We start from the raw sequence: 13,233 nt of genomic DNA on the forward strand, positions 1-13,233 counted from the left end.
TGGAGAGAAATATGCAATCTGGTACTAAAAATATCAGGTGCAAAAGTGTGTTCAGCAGGTCAACTGGACATGCCAAGATGTGAAATTTCTCTTCAGGTGAGCATAACATGTAAAGACTCAAGTGTCCGATAAATGAAGACTTAATACATTCAGTGGGGTTTAACTTAAGCGTTTCTTTCAAGGAAAAAATTTGTTTTCCCTTATAATTAGTGACAAATTCCTTTCCAGGAAACTTAAGAGGAAGTTACCTTTGCTATGAAAATTGCAGTGCACAGATGTGCACAAATGATTTCAAGCGGTGTGTTGATAAAGATGCCTCTACCAAATATAGACTTCAAGGGTTCAATACTTGTCACCGTTTTACAGACAAAAAGCCATATTAGATTCACTGTTGAGCAGTCACTGCTGAACAGACTCCTGTTCTCTTAAACATGATATTCTTAAGTAAAGAGTACAGGTCCTGATAAGAAATATTAGCCTGTTTGAATGGAGATAGCATCACACTAGCAAAGGCACCCAGATGAAGGGGTGAGGAATGAACAGAAGATAAAAGTGCAGTACTTTTATTCATGTTTAATGAATTTATCCTGTTCAAGTATTCTTGAAAATACACAAAATACATATTTATAAAACACGGTGACACTGGACCTAACTGTACAAGTACAGATCTAGCAACTACACCAGTGAGTTGTCAGAATTGGAAATTGCAGAATAAATGCACCCACTGAAATCAAAGGGAAATGTACAGATGGACTTTAAGCCTCCCATTTCCCCAACTCTAATTTCTGGTAAACTATATACATTTAGAGCGCAAGAAATCCACATCATGAATTCAACATTTCAAAACTGTAAATAATGCTGTTCTTGACGTCTTGGATGATTCTTGTGAATATTAGGCATTTAAATTCTGCTCTTCCTCCTTCTGTTCAACCCAAACTGCTGTAGCTAAAGCAGTGCCTGAAAGACGTTCACGTTCCACTTAAGGCTGACTGAAACTTCAATACAAAAAATCAGACTCATAGTTAGTGAACATTGGACAAACCTGCCCTCAATGATCAAGCCAGATTCTCAGATTTTATGCACAATTACATTTTACTGGAAAAATGGTTCGTGGCTCCTTTAAAAATATTAGGTGAGAGGGAACTCATAACACTCAGCAGACGCCGCCTGCTGAGTTGCCTGTACCAGGGTGTGGTTGTTCATCTTGCTTGAAGACTTCATTCTGTCTTGGACACAGTAGAGTTCAATATCAGGAAGGAGAAATTTATGAGGAAACAGGAGTAGCTTGGTTGGGGGAGATGGTTTATCCCGTCCTCAGGCAGTGGCGAGTGTAGGAGCAGCGCTGGCCACAGGGAGAGCTGCTGTGTCGGAGGGAGTGACTTCCATGAGGACATCTCCCTCGTTGGAGGAGTTCTCTCTGGTTGGGCCTTGAGAGTCAAATTTAATGAAACTTCATTTAAGTTATGAAAAAAAAAAAAATTACACAGCCATCTAAAAACTGGATTCTGTAAAGTTTGGTTGATAAAATCCAGTTTGTAATCCAGAGTTTGTAAATGAATGAGGCATTTTAATAATTGCTTTTATATTTCTATTAGACTGGGCAAATAAGACACACGTACACACACGTACACACACGTACACACACACACACTTGTGGCATAAAACCTTGGACAGAGCCAGGCTCAGTTCCCTCTTGCTTGGACTCTGTTTGCTAGGTAAGCTAATTCATGAGTAACAAGACATGATTGGTATCAGTCCTATCATCTAAAGACTGAGGTGAATATTCATGGGGGTTGTTCTGAGACATTTAGGTTTTATCCCTGTACTCTTCATAACCCACAACTTGTATAACATTTGTTTATTTCTGTTGTGAACTCACTTCCCAACAGGAGTTAGATCATCCAGTCAGTTTAATTGATGCCCAGATCTGTACAGCACATTAAGATCTGGGAAATGTGTGCGTCTGCTCCTCAGCAACCTACTGTTCGTCACAACACCTTTCTCTTTATAGGTTCTCAGGCGTTTACATGCATCTTTGTAGAAGCATAATGCCAGTTCAACTCACAGAAACAAGGCCACTGAGTGCATTTCTAAAAATGTTGAACTATTGCTGTTTTACTATTCAAATTAAGCCGCCACCAGTGACTTATCTGTAAAAAGAGAATATGTCTACACATCTTTTGTATGCATATAGCTGTAGTTGTAAAAGTTGATCATGTGGGCCACAATGTCCTATTCCATCACCAGAGCTGGTCTAAGTGACAATTATATCTGCTCCCATTTTAAAATTCATTTATTAGCAATATGCACTTGATCATACATCTTAAAAATCACAATGTTGCAAAAAAGTCTGAATCTTAAAGAAACATTAAAAGTCGACCATGACAGCTTTTTATCCTTACTGTGTAACTCACCACTCTGTGTGGAGATGATGACACAGTCGTCCTCATCGTCGTCCTCAGTGTCAGCTTGAAAACCATCTGCCTCCATTGCTTCCGTCTGGCAAGGACAGAGAAATAAGACCATTTGATACGACACTAAGCTACAATAAACTTGTGAAAATCATATCTTGATAAAATGATAATCTCTATGGAAATATGCCAAAAGGGGCATCAATCACCTACTAACTAAAGTACAAAAAGAACTAAAATGTCACAGTAAATAAATAAGTGATCTGTTTGAGGGCGTTTCTCTACCTGCTCAGGATCAGTGCATCTCTTCATGAACTTGGTGATAGACATGCTGCCTGTGCTCTTCCTTTTGTTGGAGGATGAAGACGTGGTGGAGGAGGTCTGAGGTGTAGTGGGAGAGTTTCCCTGAGAGCCTGTGGCCACCTGGGGTTCTTCACGGGACTCTTCCCGAGCTCCTGTGGTGAGGTAGGTCCACTGGCAGGGCACTGGAAGAGCTTCCTGGCTAAAAGAGGATAGGACTTCTGTGTGCACATACCAGCAGCAGCGTCTGTAAGTTGAGCGCTTCTCATAAACAGCATTGTTCCTTATGAGGCGCTTCAGGTGTATTCTGATGAAAGGAAAAAAAAATTGAGGTAAAATATAAAAACTGTAAATCTTGATGTATAGCAGTTTGTTAAAACTACTTATTTGAAAGGCAAACATGTCTTACAATAAAACTCCTTATTAAAGAGATGTTTGAGGAGATACATTTGTTTTAGTCAGTACAGGAGGATTAGATTATCATTAGGATAACAGTATTTACTTTTACCATTTAAAAATTTAATTTTGAGGATGACCAAATATTGTTTTACCTGGTAGGAATGTTTTCTGCTGGGCTCTGAGGGCTGGACAGTTCAGGAGGTGATGATGAGGATGAGGTCTGCTGACGACAAAACTCCTGAAACTCAGTGATGATCACTTTGCTGCTGTTGAGATTGCCATGCAGCAGAGGTAACAGCTGACCAAGTACTGAGGGGGAAAGAACATTACAGTTTTTAGAGTAAAGCAATATTAATGTTTAAATAAGAAATAGAATGACACAAAGAGAGCGCAGACCTCAGCCTAGGTCTACATCAAACAACATACAACAGACTCCAGAGAAAACTAATAATAATACTAATGATAATAATAATTCTTATTCATGGTCAATGATCTGGATCTGCCCCAAAATGTAAGAGGCTCTTCCCTGGCCCATCCCATCAGTAAGGTCAGTGCAGTACCTTTTGTCTAATCTTGCTGACAAAAACAGATGCAGGTGAAAACATTACCTCCTTGGCAGGTCACATTTTAAGGTAAATTTGGCAGAAACCGGTTAATTAATCATAAGTTAATAATAAGTTTAGCTTAAACTTATTATTACTAATTCAAGCTAAACTTAAAGTAAACCTACTTTTAGAGAAATGGGAAAGTTAGGATTAATGTAGCACTTACTAGAATGACTAAATATGTAACAATTCTTAAAATGAAGACATTCAACTGTGGTGTTGCGATTGTTGAATCAGGAATTAGAGATGAGAAAAAACAAAAAACAAAAAAAAAAACCCATGCACACAACGATGATAATCTTTCTTGCAACTGATGGCAAATGCACCAACACAATTTACTTTACTTTAAGTTTCCTTCCACTAAAAAAGAAAAAGGAACAATAGTGCTGTGTTGCTGTACTTTAGTGCAGCACTAACACTTCACTTCCATATAGAGAACTTCTGGCAAAACAGTTTAACAGATGCAGAATATTAATAAAATTGCTTCTGGCAATGTGTGGTACTGCCTGCTGATAAGGGCAACTAAAGCTGATGGAGCCAGACAAACCACAAAAACTACAAACAGTCAGTCATCCAATGGCTGACACACTAATAGGCACTAGTATTCCCTGGTAGTGCATTACCTAAAGGCTGTTTTCCCAATGTTAATCCAAATATCAAAGTGAATCAGGTGACACACACTTACATTGTGCTTCTTTCTGACACTTCTGTGACTGCTCCTCTGGGCTGAGGCTGGTGTCTGCCTTGGGTAAAGGCTCGACCAGACACAAAGCAAAAGGCTGGAAGAGATCCAAACCAGGTCCTTCTCCTTCCCAGACGCAGCCCCTCACCACGGGCTCCAGCACCTTCATCTTCTTCTTGGTAGACATCAGCTCGTCCCACTCCCTCGCTTTCAGTTTCTGACGCAGTTTCTGCTTCTCCAGGTCTCCACCCTCCTGGGAGGTTACATGCGTGTTAATAGTGGTGCAAACGGGAAGAATTTTGAAAAAAGAAAATCTAAAAGATCTGTCTTTCAGATTAAAGAGACAATATTGTAGCTTCGCATCATACCTCCTCTTCCAGTGCTCCCTCATCATCTGAAAGGTAGCCGTGAGGAACAAAGAAGCCGTCGTCGTCATCATCATCGTCATCTTCACCTTCACCTCCTTCCTCCTCATCTTCCTGAAAATGACCAAGAGTTCAAAGTCTTTTAAAAAGTACAATTATCATCTCTTTTCATACTACTTTCCTTGTTGTGAAAACACAAGATAAATAATAAGTTTGTTGCTTGCTCAAGTTCAGAAAAAATAATAAAGTATATTTCCTTTCACACTGCTGATACAGTCAGAAAAAACACTCCAAAAATATTTTATATGATTTGATTATTCAGATATTAACTTCATTAAAAACATTTCTACTTTCTTGGTGTGATACAGACAAATAGCATCTTATTTAAAAAGAAAAACATGGACTCATTTATGTTGGGTGCAAATCATTTCATACTTTAAGCAATCATTTCAATCTCCAAACAATTATGAAGCCTTCAAAATGGACAATGCCAATATTTTTGCACGATTGTAAACTATGTTTTAAAATAATTGTTATTGTAATTAATGTGTGGCCCACATCTCTCTTCTCTATAACGACACTGGGCACTGATGTCGACACAACAAACAGAAAACTTGAAATAAAAGGAACACCTATACTTGTTCATCCTCCAATGAAACTTACCCCTTCACTATGTGACAGGGACTCTCCCGGCTCCTCTTCCTCCCATTCTTCATCACTGTCCACCTCATAGTCCAACAAATCCTGTGGTGAGAGACCACAGCTGTAAGCGTCAAAGCTACAGGTATACAATTTTTGGATCAAGTGCAAATATTGAATCAAAGCTAAATTCTTAAAAGTGATTGAAAAGCATACCTACATAATCTAATTTCTTGGTTAATACAGATCTGTGTTACATTACATCTGCCAATATAGTACAATTAATTTACCATTAAAAAAAGTATGTAATGCTTCTGACTGCTGGGATCTCAGTAAATTGAAAAGAAAGATGACTTTGCAAAATAGCTTTACCTTGTCTTGTCTGAGGGGGCAACGAGGTGAGATGTGTGAACTCTTCTTACTCCAGGTGCCCCAGTACGCTGGACGGTAGTTCTCATGGAACTGCAAAAGCTTCATGGATCCATAACGTTCACGGTCCGGTACACCATCTGGTTTAGGTCTGTCCACTGCAATACACTCACTGAGGAAATAGTATACATGGGGAGATGGAGAGAGAAAAATGATTAACCATAAAGACAGAGGAAATTTTTTCTGAAGTTTTTAATTTATAATAATTTTTCCAAATCTATATTTACGCATACATGTGGTATCAAACATTCCTTCTGGCTTTTGCCAGTCCAGTCCAGGTTGGGGCATTTTTATTATATGTATATGAAATCACAGTCACTCAATAACACACACACCCTGAAAGTGCCACACAGCAAATTCATGTGGCTGAGGTAGCTACGACAATGAGGGAACCATGGTGCTCATTGCTGGTTTGAGCTTCTTAGATGTGAGAATTTGAGGCTTTTCTTTGATAATAAAATGAATGTCTTTGTGTTCTGCATCGTTGGTTAGATAAAACAAGCAATCTGACGAGGCCACCTTGTATTAAGCTCTGTATGGATGAAAATTAATCCTAATCAAAGGATTAACAAAGTTTAATGGGTATTTTCTTTACCAATGCAATCACTTTTTTTTTTTTTTTAATAAAATCAGCATCATGCTGTGATGTACTTATCAGATGCAGAAAAAACAAAATGAACCTCACTTCAGAAATAAAAATACAGGTTACTAACATGAAGCAACCATGGGGTAAGCAGAGTATACAGATCAGGATCATCACCATTTCCAGTCTTACCTGAGCGAGTCCGCCTGCCTGGGCTTGGTGGGCCCTGACCAGCGGGGCTTTTGCCCGATCCAGTCTTTGAGTCCATTCAGGTTAGCAGCAGGGTTTAGCAAACACCGGTCAAGTTCCTCCAAAACAGAGTCCTCACACTGGACCCGACACAGTGGTGCCAGAGCCATGTTTTCTTTTATCTCAAATGGAGCAAACTTCCCACATGCAGCTGCGAGCGTCTGAAATGGCAAGGGGACAAAACAAGTTACAGTTATAATACTTTGTACCTATTAATACGGAATCCCATTTTAGGCCTAGTTCACATGTATGTAGGTATTTCCTCTTTCATTCTTAAAATCTTTGTCCACATGAAAACACAAAAACACACTGTCAAGAGCATGCCAAACCAATTGGTGGCAATATAACTCTACCCATTTACAATAGGTAAACAACAATGGTGTGAGAAGTCAAAAGCTCTGTTATCCCTGTTCACGTGTTAACACTGAAAACATCTGGACATCTTCCCCTGGAGTTTTACAAAAAGGTCCATTTTCAGTGACCTAATCTGCAGCTTGCATGTGGACAAACGGCCAAAACACATACAAAAGAAAAGTTTTAAAGAAATGTGCACATCTGGACGAGACCTTTGTGAAAAAAAAATTTAATTAAATTAAAAAATTTTATTAAAAAAAAGGAGGGGGGGGGTAGTAGAGGAGATCAGAGCATGTACAACTCAATCAAACATTACACCTTTTAAACTGGTGATGTAGATTATTCCGTAAAGATGTTAAAATAACAGCTTTAGGCAACAACTTCACAAGTCAAGTGAAACCAATATCACATTTTGGTGTTCTGAAGAGTGAGACCTACTAACCTTTGGTGCCTGCTGGATCTTGGGTTTCTGTAGAAACCGTGTAATTTCTGCTTTCTCAGCTTTGAGACGCTGTAAACAAACACATTCATCAAGAATTATTCAGTCAAATCTACCACAAAAGTTTCAGTCACCTCAGTCTTTTCAATTGTTACAGAAAAGTCTCAGCGTACAAATTAAAGCATAGAATAAATAAAGGTTTTTTTTTTTTTTTTTTTTTTTTTTTTTTTTTAAATCACGAGGAATCTTAACTTGAAATTAAATGAAATATTGTTCAGAGTGTTCCTCCCAGCACTCTTTCATTAGTTCCCACCAATGTGTTGCTTCCCTTAAATTTCCTCAGCAGTCTGATATGAATGTGCAGTAGTACTGCCTACATTACAGTACTGTCCTAATAATGCATCAGAGGTAGTAACAGTTAGTTACATACACTGCCTTTGTACAGACAGAGGGTTTGTAAGTCATCAACAAAAGTTTGTGCACCTGAATTTTTTGCAATAACTTTCAAAGCTTCATTTACTTCTATTGTTGCAAGAAAGCAGTAAGTTAACCAACTTCTTAAACTCTGAAAACGGTCCGTTTTCTAGGACATTTACATGATTATTCAGTTTTTGGTGACCTAAAGTTTTTTTGCTTTTACCTTGGGCAGTTTACTGAAGCTTTTGCCCATTAGTATAGCTCATACCAACACTCTTCTACATTAACTTACATCTTTCTCTTCTTTCAATCTTTTCTCTTCCTCCTTCATTCGCTTCTCCTCTTCTTTCTTCCGTTTTTCTTCCAGCCTGGCCCTGAGGTAAATTTTAAGCACACCAAAATCAATCTGTTAAACCAGTTCTATCCAACAGACTTATGGCACGGGAAACATCTAAAATGGACAAACGTTGACTTAAGAATAGTAGGAACTTTGTGTTACTCACTCTTGCTTGGACTTCCGAAGCTCTTCTTTTGCTTTTAACCTCTCTGCCTTTTCTTTCTCTTCTTTCTCTTTTTTCTCTCGTTTCTCTCGCTCATCTTTTTCCTTTTTCTCCCGTTTTTCCCTTTCTCGTTCCTCCTTTAGTTTGCGAGCCTCTTCTTTCTTTTTCTCTTTTGCAGCTTTAGCCTCTTCCTTCTGCCGTTCCTTCTCCTGTCGCAAACGAAGCCTGTCCTCTTGTTCTTGTAAACTCTATAATTGCAAAATAACCCTTTTAATAAATGATGATGATTATGATGATGAAGTGGGTAAGAAATACAACAAATAATAAATCAGGTTGTGTCTGAAGCCATATTTTCAAACTGAAAAGTAGAAGTCTCACCTTCAATGAGCGTCTCTTGATCTTTTTCTGATCTGCTGGTGTCTTGGGGGTGGTCTTTGGCTCCTATGAGGAGAAGGGGGAAAACAAATCTGATAATCCTTGTCTGACATCTGACCTACTTGATATTTTCTATGCACAAGTTATATCTGGACGAATCATTGCAATAATATTGATACTGTTCTATATCCAAGAGTGAGATTTTACGAAAATACTGTAGGTGTTTCACAGTATTAAATATGAAACAACAAATAAAATGTTCTGGTAAAAAAATATCTGAATATATCTGAATGATCTTACAAACATCCTCAAAATGCTGGTGTTACATTATCAGCAGAGGTATTTGTACGAATAAACAGGTATTTTATTATGTCAATATAGCAGGTACCTAGCGTGATAAAATCAGTGAGAAAAAATTAATAATTGATCAATCAAATGCTATGTATTCTTCATGAGTAAACATCAAGTTAACATGTTACAAATTTTATTAAAAGAAGAAAGCAAATGCTAATCAAAATCTCTAACCAATAACAGATTATTGTGCAAAAAAACTACACTTTGTATTACCACCCTGAAATAATGTTTTCTGTGTGATGAATTACTAAACAAATTCTTAGAAACACAGATGAATTCAATGTGTGTGATAGTAAACTGGCTAATTTTACACAACCCTAAAAGGGATTAAACAAAAAGCAATACTGCATACTGTAGTTGTAGGGTCATCGGTCTTGGACTTCTCCGGTGAGCTTTCAGACATGGAGCTGACTGATGAACCTGACAGCATGGACTTATTCCCCAAACTGGAAACGTTTCCTGACTCATCCTGCTCCTCTGGCTCACTGTCAGAATCCTGTGTTGTGTCAAGTTGTGAGACAGATTCTGTCTGACTCCCATCTTTATCCTCCACCTCTTCCACTTCATCATCGTTGACACAGTCTAAAGTGTGTGTTTTAGGAGTGGGATCAATGTTGCTGGTTTTCTCAGAAGAAGCAGTTTTGTCTTTGCCTTGATGCTTGTCTTTTTTTGGGAGGCAGGGAGACACAGGAGCAGGTGAAACAAGGCACTTTACAGGAGAAGTTTTGTCCTCAGTCAGATCTATAACCGTGTTTTCATCTGAGGCTGCAGGGCACCTTCGGCTCAGGAAGCCATCAAGGGGCCCACGACCATTAACCAAGGGTGGTCCGCTGTGCACAGGGAGTTGAGAGGACTCATTCTCATTCTCCCTGTCTGAAGGTTCAGGACAGGCATGTGCACAGGGGCGTTTAGGCGGCTGGTTCTCTTTAGGTTCAGGGTTCAGGCGCTTGAATGGGAGGCGAGCTGCAGGCAGAATAAAAACATTAACAAATAAATAAAATAAACACCCTGAATCACCATAATAGTTGCTGTATTGTATCTGTTCACATAATAAAATATCATTAATATATTAAAATATTATATTTACAGATATAACAGAAAGCATAACTGAATCTTAACCTGTGAAAATCTTGTGTGTATTAGTAGGGTTAATAGTCCAATAATTTCAACTTGCGCTATGTAAATATAATACCAACCAAAAGTGAGGATCAAAAATACACAAAAGTGGGGATTAATCAAGAGGGCAGAAGGAATACACAAAGGTGCAATAATCATTAATAGGCACTGTAAATGTAAGACATGATTAGACTTGGGATATAATTAAATTATCAACTGTCCATGCTAGATCTAGATATCATCAATGGAATCAGATAATGTCTTATTGTCATGATCTTTCAATAGTGTCAAAAATCTTGACAAATAAAAACTTATTTGATATTACCTTGTACAAGTTTCTTGTTGGCATTGTTACTTGACTTACAATCCATGCCTGAAAAGAACAAAAGCACAGGCACATCAGAAAACAATACTTAATGTCAATACTTAACTTCAATATTACAAGTCTGAAATAATGCACCAGCACTGAAATTGGTTGAAGAAAATCCATAAATGACAATTTTTACAAATGTTGAACTAACTGGGAGATTGATAAGCGTTTGGTGGCAGATGAAAAAGCAGTACTAACTTCAAACGACCATCACTGCAAATAAAGCATCTCAGTACATAACTCATTTGAAATAACTATAACAACCTTGATGCGGATCACACATTTAACACATTAACAACTCCACTCAGCCACTCTTTCTGTTAATGCTCCGCTTTTAGCAACGTAACGTTAGTTTACTATTGAAATAACCACATGCCAGTGCAGCTACTGTACTGTGTGTCGTAAAATACTCACCACCCCGTGATAATGTGAAACTCTTACCGACTTGCAATAACGCCCGAGAGTACCGTTTTTCAAGATGTTTCATTAAATGTCACAATAGTTTGCAATGTCGGTGTGCTAATGTTACGGTATTACAATGAATGTAATGGTTGTGTTTGGTTTGCTCTCCCGCCAACCGGTATATAAGTCGCTGCATTAGGCCCAGCCGAGTCCGCAGGGCACGCACCTTAGGGGCTGTCAAGCAAATGCTGCTTGCCTGACCATAATAACTCACCGAAAACTTCGAACAACTATGGCGAATGGTTATAACATTATTTATTACAGCCACAAGAACCTTGGATTTGGGGAAGATCGACGACAAATGAGCAGCTGTATAGGTTCACCTATGGGACCGGCTTTTATGTTTGGTGCTAACGTTAACTACCTCACGGGGTGCTAACAGGACTAGCTTGACTGCTAACCCCACAAAACTAGCAACTTTGCTAAGTACCACGGGCGTAGCTATGAGCTAGCAGCAAAGTTTGCCACAAATATATACACTTTTAACGAGAAGTCAACAGACTTGTGGCTGAAAAACATTAGTATTTTGAGGCATGACTTACTTTAACGTGACGTTACTGTTTATCTGACGTTAAAGCTTCCGAAATAGCAATTAGCAATACCAGTGTTATGTCGAAGGGTTAGTCAGTCTGTTTTTCAGTCGATGTGTTTCCACTTACCTTAGCCTGAACCTAACCGTATATCTACCCCCAATAAGCCTATCCTTTGATATATAATCTGATCCTCAAAGTTATCTCCCCTACACCAGACTATAAACTAAACTGAGCCCTAACCGCAACCAGACCAGGTAGCACGTTAGCTATACACAGCTAGCTTTAACGTTTGAAAGGTTAGCGGCCGAGTTTCATATTAAATCAGTCAACGTTTGTCTCATAACAATGACAATAGCAGACATTAAGTGATGTCGTTGGGGAAAACGAGGTTATTGGCCTTACCCATCTGAGCGTTGAGAAGTGGGCTGATTTATCTTTAAACTAAAGTTTTTCATTATGTTGTGCTCGCCAATTAGTATCAACGGAACTGCACAAACTACACATTATAGTAGTGAACGTTTGGCAGGTTGTTAGGAGCATTTGCAGGTCTGTTAGACATGGCATTAGCTTTACCTCTTCTGCGGGGAGTCGATGCTGCCAAATGTCCGTCCACAGATGGGTTTTCCGCGGCCAACATCCCAACCACTGACCCCGGGCTCCTCTCGTTTGTAGTATTCTCGGGCAAAACAACTTCAAAACAATGGCACGGTTCGTATAAACACCCGAGAATGTCCCCGATAACAAACCAGATGTTGTGCTGCTATTTAAATGACATGTAATTCTAATTTATTTCAAATAAAACATAACGCATTCTCTTTCCGTATCTCCCACATACTCCCTTGGTTTACCCCACTGCCTGCCTCGCGCTCCTCAGTCGGAATTGGCGGGAGTGTGTTGCTTGCTTCAATAGCCTTCGCTGATTGGTCAGCGCCAAGTTACTGAGCACCGCCAGAGGTGTTTGATTTAAAGAGCCGCGTTGTACTTAGCTCGGTGTTTTGTGTATTGTAACGTTTCAGAATATTTGTACTGACAATAAAGCATCAAAAATTGTATGAAGCTTGAATTGTTATCAAGAAAGATCAAATTCTGTGAGCTAAATTAATTAAATAGATCTTTTGTCTCTCGTTATAAACATATTATCCACCCGCCCGGCATGCCCTGTGCTGTAACCCGAAAGATGTTAGCTGTGTCTCACAGGCTGCTCACAGGGCACGCCTTCTGAAGGATGTTTCGGGCTTTGTGATTGGCCTTGGTGTTTGACTTTCAGAAGTCTGGGTTGCCATGTTGTGGGACAGTGAAATGAAAGAAAGAAGTCGGACTGAAGTCCGGTTGATGAGGCCAGTGCTCTTTGGAAGTTTGTTTACTTAGCGATAGTTATCATGAGTTAAGCATAGTGCATGATATTCCCTAATACATTATATATATATGTATATTTATATATATTTATACTTTTACACATTTTCAAAGACTAAAACATTTTTGTCGCTCACTCTCAGCACCACAGTTTTATTGATATCAGCGAGAAAGTTGTCAAACATCCATGAGAATGAAAGAAACTTCTACCCTGAATAAGTTTAATAAGAGTTTCACTGCTCTGCTCTAAAATGATAAGGGCATGCTATGAACTGTTTACAGATTGAAGACTTGATGT

The 13,233-nt window shown here is 38.8% G+C and overlaps 1 protein-coding gene across 1 annotated transcript; it reads right to left on the reverse strand.

Moving 5' to 3' along the window:
* Window positions 1-558: 558 nt before the first annotated feature.
* chaf1a (chromatin assembly factor 1 subunit A) lies at window positions 559-12,404 on the reverse strand. Its single transcript, XM_022759250.1, has 16 exons — window positions 12,156-12,404; window positions 10,543-10,590; window positions 9,454-10,064; window positions 8,751-8,813; window positions 8,376-8,620; window positions 8,165-8,246; window positions 7,459-7,527; window positions 6,606-6,823; window positions 5,774-5,942; window positions 5,426-5,506; window positions 4,766-4,876; window positions 4,401-4,650; window positions 3,263-3,419; window positions 2,697-3,018; window positions 2,415-2,499; window positions 559-1,427 (listed from the first exon to the last, which is right to left on the reverse strand). Exons 1-16 carry the CDS (start codon window positions 12,217-12,219, stop codon window positions 1,315-1,317), a joined length of 2,688 nt encoding a protein of 895 aa, XP_022614971.1. The 5' UTR covers window positions 12,220-12,404; the 3' UTR covers window positions 559-1,314.
* Window positions 12,405-13,233: the final 829 nt, after the last annotated feature.

The sequence above is a fragment of the Seriola dumerili genome, unplaced genomic scaffold (genome assembly GCF_002260705.1).
Source record: "Seriola dumerili isolate Sdu_G_001 unplaced genomic scaffold, Sdu_1.0 BDQW01000321.1, whole genome shotgun sequence".
Classification (NCBI taxonomy): domain Eukaryota; kingdom Metazoa; phylum Chordata; class Actinopteri; order Carangiformes; family Carangidae; genus Seriola; species Seriola dumerili.

What these genes read in the sequence shown, in the direction of transcription:
- chaf1a (XM_022759250.1), bottom strand. Translation starts at nt 12,219, where the DNA reads ATGTTGGCCGCGGAAAACCCATCTGTGGACGGACATTTGGCAGCATCG. An exon ending in ATCGACTCCCCGCAGAAGAG is followed by an intron (nt 10,591 to 12,155) that starts GTAAAGCTAATG and finishes TGTTCTTTTCAG; the next exon opens with GCATGGATTGTAAGTCAAGT. An exon ending in CATCATCTCCACACAGAGTG is followed by an intron (nt 1,428 to 2,414) that starts GTGAGTTACACA and finishes TTGACTCTCAAG; the next exon opens with GCCCAACCAGAGAGAACTCC.